This window comes from Ipomoea nil, unplaced genomic scaffold (assembly GCF_001879475.1).
Source record: "Ipomoea nil cultivar Tokyo-kokei standard unplaced genomic scaffold, Asagao_1.1 scaffold1401, whole genome shotgun sequence".
NCBI lineage: Eukaryota > Viridiplantae > Streptophyta > Magnoliopsida > Solanales > Convolvulaceae > Ipomoea > Ipomoea nil.
Genome location: NW_017617829.1, coordinates 568,807 through 580,192, shown reverse-complemented (window position 1 = coordinate 580,192; position 11,386 = coordinate 568,807). Strand labels below are relative to the sequence as shown.

At 34.9% G+C, this 11,386-nt stretch overlaps 1 protein-coding gene and 1 non-coding gene across 2 annotated transcripts; one reads left to right on the top strand and one right to left on the bottom strand.

The window, feature by feature from the left end:
• Window positions 1-427: 427 nt before the first annotated feature.
• Window positions 428-499, bottom strand: TRNAQ-CUG. Its single transcript has one exon. It is a non-coding gene; the product is annotated as a tRNA-Gln (tRNA).
• An 8,856-nt stretch (window positions 500-9,355) lies between these two features.
• On the top strand, window positions 9,356-11,119 carry LOC109186059. The gene is made up of 2 exons (XM_019335966.1): window positions 9,356-10,060; window positions 10,208-11,119. Exons 1-2 carry the CDS (start codon window positions 9,356-9,358, stop codon window positions 11,117-11,119), a joined length of 1,617 nt encoding a protein of 538 aa, XP_019191511.1.
• The last annotated feature ends 267 nt before the right edge of the window (window positions 11,120-11,386 follow it).

Genomic DNA, 11,386 nt, shown 5'->3' with positions numbered 1-11,386 from the left:
GACAAGTGAAAAAATCAAACAATCTCATATTCATGAATGTTAGAAGATAGGAACTTATACAATAACACTGATTAGTAAAGATGACAAGTGAAAAAATCAAACAATCTCATATTCATGAATGTTAGAAGATAGGAACTTATACAATAACACTGATTAGTAAAGATGACAAGTGAAAAAATCAAACAATCTCATATTCATGAATGTTAGAAGATAGGAACTTATACAATAACACTACGTGGTAAAGAGGAGAAGTGAAAAAAAAAATCAAACAATCTCATAATCGGTCCTCCGCATTCGCTTCGGAAGGCCAGGCCATGGAAGCTGGCCTACGGGAATCGAACCCAGTTTAAACCCGAATTCTTCTCTACAAAAAGTGCCCATTTGCTACTTAAAATACAACCCAAAGTTAATATATTACCAATTTGAAAGGTCCCACCGAGATTTGAACTCAAGTTATTGGATTCAGAGTCCAATGTCCTAACCACTAGACCATGGGATCAAGCCATGAATGTTAGATATTAATATCAAAAGAATTTGATCACATATTATTTAAACAAATTTTTAACCTTCCAGACCGGGAAGGAAAATAACCCAAAATAAACATTGTTGAGATAATTAATTTGTAAAATTAAATTAAACAATCTCAGTCTATCTTAACTTATGATCTACGAATAATCTCATATTCAAACTTTGCACCCGTTTTTAATTTATTAACTTTTTAAAATTAATTAATTTGTTGAGTTGTCTTTAATTAGTTATTGTTGAATTAATTTATAGATGTCAGGATAGTTAACTTTACATTTTCCAACATGCAACAAAGTAAAAATATATATAACCTATATAGGAATTGGCATATGTATACACTACCTATATATATTTCTTGAATACAGCTAGGAAGATCTGTTTATGGGTATTTGCATGGATGCACATTACATATTTACGCATAAACATGTGTGTATTTGCATGGGATATATGGATACTTATATATACACACAGACGCATTACGTGCACAAACACATTTAACTCACACACCCACACACGTACACGTATAGTATATACAAATCTGACTTAGTGGAATGATGTGAAATTTCATTTAAAAATTTTCTTTTAGTGATAAGGTAGACCTTGTCGCCTTGAAGCGGGTTCATGATATTTAGATATAATTCGATGAAGTCGGATGTAAAAATTCATAAAGATCTACTTTTAGTGATAAGGTTGGTCTTGTCGCCTTGAAGCGGATTTATGAAATATAGATATAGTCCGGTGAAGTTGGATGTGAAATTTCATTTAAAGATCTTCTTTTAGTGATGAGGTAGGCCTTTTCGTCTTGAAGCAGGTTCATGAGATCTAGATATAGTCCGGTGAAGTCAGATGTGAAGTTTCATTTAAATAACTTCTTTCAATGATAAGCTAGGTCTTGTCGCATTGAAGCGGGTTCATGAGATCTTGATATAATTTGGTGAAGTTGAAATCAACAACTACTTGAATTATATATATATATATATATATATATATATATATATATATATATATATATATAATATATATATATATATATATATATATATATATATATATATACAAAAGTAAAATCCCTTCTAGTGTTTTCCCGCCCAAACTTATTTTTACTGGTCAAAGTAATGGTAATTTTTATTTGGTAAGAAAATGATGCAATGGAAATTGGTAATATTGCACTGTAATATTTGGTAATATTGTGTTGTCCTTAATTATAATTAGAATAAAAAGCGTAAGAATATTAACAAATAAATCGGTAATATTAACGTAGAAAATCATGGTATAATTAATTATGGTTAATTTGATCGGTAATATTAACGTAGAATAAAAGTTTATTCTAAATCCAAAGAATAAATAACACTATATTATGGTAATTAAAGAGGAGTAAACAACGTAATAGTATAGAATAAAATGTAATAATTAATTATAGTAATAACATAACAATTTGCTATTTAAACCCGTCATTGTGCTAAATCCAAAGTTGTAAGCTTCCAACGTATTTCTGCATTTGTACTCTCCTATTTACACCGATTCTCAATGGCAACTGAACTTCACAGCGAGATTATTGGTAGTCAACTTCATCCTAGACTCTAGTGGAATAACATAAGGTTTAGAGTGCTCCGTGTCGTTCGTCTTCCAGAGATAAGAGGTTCTGAAATCATAAACTGTATAGAGTTTGTAGCACATGATGTAGATGATTTTTTTATTTACTATAATCTTAAACTTAATATATATTTTGTACTCCGTATTTCTAAAATTTTATTCTATGCATATGGTTTTTTTACAATTTCAGGGAACTTTTATACATATGCATATTCCTTGAATGTATGTTGAAAAGTGGCTCAACAAATTTAAAAAATGCAAAATTTATCAAATTCATAGATTTGTGGTGGTTTATAATGAGTATAGAAACAAAACTACTAATAACAGGTATATGCTGAAGTTTTGTGACATAACTACTGTGAGAATATTGAAAGATGCAGATTTCCCATCACATGTTTATGACAGAGAAGATTATGATCTTTTTGAAGAGGTCGTCTATTGCTTACTTGCAAATTTGTGATTTTTGTACAACTTTAATTAGGTATTTAAATTTTCCTAACTTTCACGGTTCTCTGGATAGATAGGTGCCTGAACCTTCGATTGGAAATTTGGATTCTACCAAAGAAGGGGATTCAAATAATGAGGAGTCTATTTCGAGATGAATATTGAGGAATATGTCAACAATTAAATCTATTAAAATCATGCTTTTGTTAAGTTATTCATTATTGTTATTTGTCACTTCTTAATCTATTCTTAATTTGCCAAGCACCTTGTGTTTGGATGGTATTTAGTGATTCTCTCATATGGGAGGTTATGAGATCGAGCCTTAGTGGAGGCGGTATTAACCCTACAATGTAATAGAGTCAGTAGTATTCAAAAAAATAAAAATAAAATTTCCTAATGTACATCTGGTACTGGCATTTTTGCTAAGAATAATTAAACAATTTAATCAAATTTAATTTATATTGTTTATTTAATAATTTAAAAATACAATTTTAACAATATAGTTCCGATTTTGCCAATTTTAATTTATATAACTTATAACTAATTCTCTAATTTATTTAAATAATTTTCCGCTACTTATAATAAAATAATTTAATAAAATAATTCAATAAATAATTTAATAAAACAATTCTATAAGTAAATAATCCCTAATATTTACCTTAAGTATAATTTAACAATTTAATCATTTTTAATTTAATAATTATTCTTTTTATAATCAATAATAAAATTGTAAAAATAATTTTATAATCAATAATAAATAATAAATTTGGAAATGATTTTATAATTAATAATAAATTTGGAAATTATAAATCATTATTTCACTGTAATGATAAAATCACGGAAACCACATGTCTAACTCATGCATTATAAAATCATTATTTTTTTCCTTTTGCGATGCAATCCTCATATGTGTGAGCGTTATTATTATTATAATTATTATTGTATAGTCTATAGTTATAGTTTGTGGTGTTAGACTTAGTCTCTATGTAATAGCCTATCTCTTAGGAGTGTTTAGAGGTACAGTCTGATATATTCTCTGTAATCCATTTGTGTTTGAACTGAATCGAAATTATCTCTCTAATCATATGGTTAGTGTCTAACCCGTTTACCATAATATGGTATTATCCGTAAAAATGATTTTATAATCGATAATAAATTTAGAAATGATTTTATAATCAATAATAAATCATTAACTACAATGCAATCCTGATATGGTTATTATCAATGATTTTAATAATGACTCTTCTCCTTTTGCAATGAAATTTGTTAGATAACGACTACAATTAACACATACACACACACACGCACACATATGTATGTATGTATGTATGTATGTATGCATGCATGCATGGATGCATGTATGTATGGTATTACCGTGCACCATAATATGATATTTAATTTCATGGAATAATTTATATATCGATTTAATATAATTATCATTAATATATTATAACAAATGTATTCCGTGCATCGCACGGGTGTAAATAATAATAATAATAACAACAACAACAATAATAATAATAATAATAATAATAATAATAATAATAATAATAATAATAATAATAATAATAATAATTTGTGAATAACACAATAAGAGACAAATTAAAATAGAATACTTCGAGCATTCACAATATGATGAGAATCCAGTATTTTGTACCATAGTTTCAACAATTTTTTATTTTATTTATTAATTATATTTATAATTATTTTAAATATAATTTATTATAATTATTGTTCTGACTTCTGAAGGTCCGCAAAAGCAGGAGATTTTTATTTATTTTTTCTTTTTTTTTTAAACGGATCAATTAAAAAACAAAAAAATAAAAGTTTCGCCGCTTGGCGCTAGCTAGGGTTCTAGACGTTTTAATGTCTCAAATCTCAACCCTAAAGGATAATTATATACTTTACATTAATTAATAAATATAAAAAACGGATTAAATAAAAAAAAAAAAAAAAAGAACTGTGATCTCTACGCTGAGTTAGTTGCACCTGTGCAGTATATGGACATTGGGGATGCTCGTAGTTGCTATAGATAGGGTAGTTGGTATGGTAAGAGGAAGACGTAGCAAGATCTCAGATCAGATCAATCCATGTCCGCCCAACCGACTATCAACCCAACCAGATCTCCATTCACGCATAATAAAACCGCATCCAGGTATATATATATCGTTTTCACGTTCAAAATCTACTAAAAAACTATTACTATATTATACCTATATATATGTATGTCATTATTGATTAAAAATTCTCATGTGGGATATATAGATCTCACTTATATAATACTTTTTAATTTAACAGGCATTATATTTTTTAATGAAAATATTATATTTGTAATAATATTTAATTTCTTACATATATGAATTTCTTATCACACAATGCTCTTAGGTTTATCATCATTTTTTAAGAGTGTTGGAAACCCTAAGATTTTTTATCTAAACACTAAAAGTGGTTGAATTGGCAATTAAAAATGTTTAATTTGATCCACAGGTCAAAGTGAGGCATTGCAAGTTTTGAGCACTGTTTTGTGATCGAATATCTTGGCTTGATCCACATGCTTCCCCTTCTTATTGCAACTTCCGTCTTCATATTCCACTTTAGCTTCCACTTTTTACCCACCCAACATCTAATTCCCCACCATTTTTCTTCTCTTCTCTTGTTGTTGTCTCCATCTCCACTATTTTCAATTTATAGTATTGATCTACATATTTTTCACGGTTACATTTATCACCTATTTTCACCATTATTATTATTATTTTTTAGTTAGTATGCATATGTGGTTGGGATCGAATTTAATGTGTTTTTCTTTTTCAATATAACAAAACTTTACCCTAATTCAAAATGTTAAACACAACAACCTTAAAAGGAAAAAAAAATTAAGATAAAATGTTATAATAATTGCGAATTTGTCCAATTCTTCTTTATTATTTTACTTTTTATAGCAGTAACATAATTTTTGTTCTTTTATTGCTTTAAATGGTAAACATTAAAAAGGAAATTGACAAATTAAAATTATTGTAATATTTATCTTTTTTTTTTTGTGGTACTTGATGATATGGATTAGGATAATTAAAATGTGAACTTTTTGAAATATTTGGACGAAATAAAAGAAAGACATTATTATTTTTTTTTCCTAATAGAAAAAAGACATTATGTTTAGTTGTTTACGCTAGGGATTGTAATATATATATATGCTTGTCAATTTATAATGTCATTCACATATTTGCCTTTTATAATTTATCCCACGTTTCCTACTGCTATTATTTTATTAATTATTAATTACTTTAATCCTTCTTCCATGGTAATAAGTGAACCACTAATCCTTAATGGTAAGGAAAACGTTAATTACATTAATTTTTTTATCATTACAATTCAACCACTTCATGATGTGGTAAAATTCTAGATATTAATTTTTTTTTTGGTTTTTTTATTTTTAATTTTAACTTCATCACTAATATCTTGTGAAATTAGGGGTAACATAATATAATATATTTTTATTTTTTAAGAAAAAAAGGTAAAGTAATAATGTCTTCCTTTTTATATTTAAGGCACAAATATTAATTATTCTAATTCAAATTGTTACATGTAAAAAAGGAAAAAAAATCTAAAATAAAAATTATAATAATTATATTTTTGTTCAATTATATTAAAATGTTTACCATTTAATTTATAGCAATAAAAGATTTAGAATTATTGTAATACTAGTTTTTTTACGCGCATTGCGCGATTGAGATAATGTCCAATGTTTTTTTTTTTTTTAAATAAGTACTATAAAATATATTAATGCAAGATTATATTGGAATTGTTCATGCATATATAATTGAATGTTGAATTTGCGTATTTAAATAGGAAATTCTAAGTTTATAAATGCAAGATAATATAGTCAAGATTGATTATAATTGTCAATAAAATAATTGTATGGGTATGGTTGAAACAAAATACGGGAAATAAGGGAGAGCAAATAAAAATTAGGGCATAAAATATTAAATATATACTAATATTGAAGAGCTAACTGCTGATTGCCAAACAAGGACATTGCGAGATAGTTTCCCACTTCAATTTGTTGTGTGATTTGAATACTCTTTTTGTCAATAAATATCCCAAGTAGTTAATATGATTGGCTTAGTTATACTTTTTATTTTTATTTTTTTTTATAACAATTATTATTATTATTGTTATTGTTATTATTATTATTATTATTATTATTATTATTATTATTATTATTATTATTATTATTATTATTATTATTATTATTATTATTATGAAATATATGTATACCCTTAGGTCATTTTACATGTTAATCTAAACGGCTAATTTTTTTAAATATCTTTTTACTAACTGTTTATATAATTCGCTGGTCAAATCCGCTAACGCTAATCGCTAATTGCTTATTATTAAACAAGGACATTGCGATGTAGTTCTCACTTCAATTTGTTGTGTGATTTGAATACTCTCTTTGTCAACAAATCCCTCAAGTAGTTAATATGACTGGTTTTTTTAATTATGTTTTTTTTTTAATTTTTTCATGGTATTAATAAAATACTTGGTAAATAAATATATAGCATTATTTTGTATTATAACTTTGATATTTAATTAAAAAATAGTGCACAAAAAAAAGATAATAGACAATGTAGTGAATATAATTAATTGATTAATTTGAATGTAAAGAAGTTTTACATTGGAGAAAAATAAAGACAATATAACTAATGAAATTATTTCTCTTATTTAATTTATTGATAATGAATAATTTTTTTTGAATAAAAAAATTGTACACACATAATTCTAAATTAAAGAAATGCATATGTATTATTTTTTGTTGTAGCTACTAAATTATTAATTAGTTTAATAAAAGTAAAATAGAGTACTAATTATGCCAACTTTAATTTAATTGGGATGGGGTTCGAACTTGAGACATTTTTTATTAAAATCAATGAGTAAGTTAACGGTGAACTAATAGAAACTAACGGAAAAGATAATATTTAACGGAAAAGTTAACGGATAATCATATTCATTAAGGATAAATTAGGAAATCTCAAAGAAAAATTAAAATCTGATCAATCTGAGCCATTCATTTGATTAAAAAATTTGACCGCCATTTTTTCAACCCATTATAGACCTAACTCTCTTGGGCTCTTATTAGTATAGTAGATTTTGTTCTGAATTTTTTTTCCTATTAAGGTTATGTGTGTCATTTTGGAAATGGGTAATTTTTTTTTCCAATTAATATATTTTTATAAAAATGAAATACATTAATTATATTAATAATTAAGGATTAATCCTTAGATTTCAACATACATAAGAACTTCAAAAGGAAAAATGAATAATAATTAATAATAATAATAATAATAATAAATAATAATAAATGAAATAATAACAATGGTGGAAATTGAGGATGAAGCATGGGTGAGATATGTAGATGAGCACTATAAATTGGAGTGTGATGGAATAATCACGGAACCGGATCCGAGCAGGACAACACGGACCGGGTCGGACCCCGCGTTCACCCGCGCAGCATGGCGAACCACCCCGGGGTCGGCGTGGCCGGCCTCGGCCCCTTGGCCGAGCTCCGTGCTCGGCCAAGGGCCGGGTCCTCGCGTGGAGCGAGACCCGCGGCGCGGCCCGCGGCTCCTCCCGCGGGCCTAGGGCCCGTAGCGCCCGGGGGTATATAAACACCCCCCCCCCCTCAGTGTCCTAACCAGACATCTTCTACCTTCTTACAGTACTTGTAACGTTATTACACGTCCCGAACCTCTGTAATAGCATTTTATGCTCAATTAATATAATATTTACCGCTTTATTATCCATTTCTTATATTCAAACATATACACGGGTTGTATAATCCGGACCCCCGGGTTCATATAATCCATCAGAGTGAGTGGTGGATGAAATAGCAACAAGTAGGAAAAGAAAAGAAGTATTGAGGGGAAAAGAAAGGCCAACGTTAATGATGAGATGTTGGGTGGGAAAAGAAAGGTGGATGAGGTAGAAACTAAGCTGGTGAATGAAGACGGCATGGCTTGCGAACGTAGTCCTCGCACCTAAACCACCTACATGGAGGATGTGCGTGGACTACACGGACCTCAACAAGGCATGCCCCATGGACCCCTTCCCGCTGCCCAACATAGATCAGCTGGTGGACGAGACGGTGGGATGCGCACTCATGAGCTTCCTAGACGCCTTCCGGAGGTACCACAAAATTTTCATGCACGAGGACGATGAGGAGAAGACGGCGTTCACCAACCCCGAAGGGGTCTTTTGCTACCGGGTCATGGCATTCGGGCTCAAGAACTCGGGAGCCACGTACACAAGGATGGTTGCCAAGGTGTTCAAGAAAGTCCTCGGCCGGAACTTGCAAGCTTACGTCGATGAGATGATTGTGAAGAGCACGGAGGCCGACCTCCACACGGCCGATTTGGCCGAGGTATTTTCCATTATGAGGCAATTTGATTTAAGTTTGAACCCCAAAAAATGCACTTTCGAGGTACACGAAGGGAAGTTCTTGGGGTCCATGGTCTCAAAGAGGGGTATTGAGCCCAACCCCAAGAAAGTCAATGCCATCCTGGAGATGGAACCCACGAGGTCCCTCCGCGAGGTCCAGCGCCTCAATGGTCGGCTGGCGGCCCTCGGCCGATTCCTCTCAAGGTTGGCCGAGAGGTCCCTACCATTTTTCGGGGTCCTCAAGAAGAACCACGGGTTCGAATGGTAAAACGAGTGCTAGAGAGCCTTCGAAGACCTCAAGACGTACCTCATATCACTAGCCCCCCTAGCCAAACCAGAGAAAGGGGAGGCTTTGTATATGTACTTGGGCATCTCGCAAGCCGCGATCAGTTCCGTACTGGTCCGAGATGACGCGGGGACACAACGCCCGGTGTACTACGTGAGCAGAGCCCTCCGAGGTGCCGAGCTCAGGTACTCACCCACGGAAAAAGCAATCTTCGTCATGGACACCACGTCCAAGAAGCTCGGCCATTACTTCCAAGCACACCCCGTGCGGGTCCTCACCAACCAACCCCTCGAGGCGGTACTAAGGGCCTCGGGGTCGGGAAGCGGGTTGATCAAGTGGTCCACGCGGCTGAGCCAATACAACGTCCAGTTCAAGCCCCGACCCGCGATCAAGGGGCAGGCACTCACCGCCCGAGAGGCCACCGAGCTAGCCCGGAGCGATGAAGATGATTGGTGGACCTTGTCCACGGACGGTTCGTCCGGCCCTAAGGGGTGTGGCGGAGGGGTGGTCCTCGTAACCCCGGAAGGGTTCCGGACCTACTACGCCCTTTGTTTCCACTTCAAGCTGTCCAACAACGAGGCCGATAATGAGGCGCTACTGGGCGGCCTCAGGCTCGCGCTGGGTCTGAGGGCCTCCAAAGTAAGGGTGCGTTGCGACTCCCGGCTGCTGGTTGGACAGGTAAACGGCGAGTTCGAGGCCAACGAAGAGAGGATGAGGAGATACCGTGACGTGGTACTCCAGCTCCTAGGTCAATTGACCCTCTACGAAATTTTGCAGGTACACCGAAGTCAAAACGGGGACGCGGACCCCGGAGCATGTCTCTAAAATAGCGCGGATTGAAGACCTCCAGAGGTCTAGCCTGGAAGCCTACCCAGTCCTCCCCGTACAAGCTCGCCCCCCTGTTGGTTGGACCACCTGGTTGAGTACAAAAGAACGGGCACCCTACCAGCAGACGAGGCAGACGCCAAGGCAGTCAAGTGGAGGTCACCAACATACGTTCTCCTTGGTGACACCCTTTACAAAAGGTCCTACAACGGCTCCGTCCTCCGATGTTTATACCCAGAAGAAGCCAAGTTCGTCAAGGAGAAGATACACGAGGGCACCTGCGCAGCACACCAAGGAGCATTCGCCACGGCGAGGAGGGCCCTATTGCAAGGGTACTTTTGGCCAAAGATGGCCAAGGAGTGCGCGGAGTACGCCAGGGGGTGTCCGACCTGCCAGCACTTCCACGCAGAGCCAGGTCGACTAGCAACCAGCTACACGCCCATCAGCACGGTGATCCCGTTCTCACGATGGGGGATCGACATCGTCGGGGCTCTACCCATGGGGTCCGCAAAGAGGAAGTACATAATGGTCGCCATAGACTATTTTACTAAGTGGGTCGAGGTGGAGCCCCTCGCCACCATAACCAGCACCCGGTGCACAAAGTTCATACGCAGGAACATTCTGTACCGCTTCGGGGTCCCCATGCAAATCATCTCTGACAAAAGGCGTCAATTTGAGAGCAAAGAATTTAAGGCGTTCTGCGACCAATGGTACATAAAACACACCCGCGTGACGGTGGCGTACCCACAGGCAAACGGACAGGTGGAGAACGCCAACAGAATAATAGTGGACGGCATAAAAAAGAACCTGGGCGCAGCCGGAGGAACGTGGGTGGAGGAGCTGGACACCGTCCTATGGGTGTACCGCACCACCCCAAGAAGGGCCACCAGGGAGACACCGTTCGCGTTAGTAAACGGTTTCGAAGCACGAGCACCCACCGAAGCCGTAATACCATCCTATCGGGTCTCGATGTACGACCCCGACCTCAATGAGGGGACACCACGCCGGTGAACTCCACCTCATCGATGACAGAAGGGAGGACGCCATGGTCCGCGCGGAGAATTACCAGCGTCAAACATAGGCATACCATGACAACAGAGTCCGACCCCGCTACTTCCAGGTCGGCGATTAAGTCCTTCGGAGGAGGGAGGTAAGCCGACCCCAGGACGGAGGCAAATTTTCTAAGAAATGGGAAGGATCATATATGGTTGATACCATAGTACGACCAGGTACCTACAAGTTAAGGACCACATCGGGCAAGATGGTGGACAGGGTGTG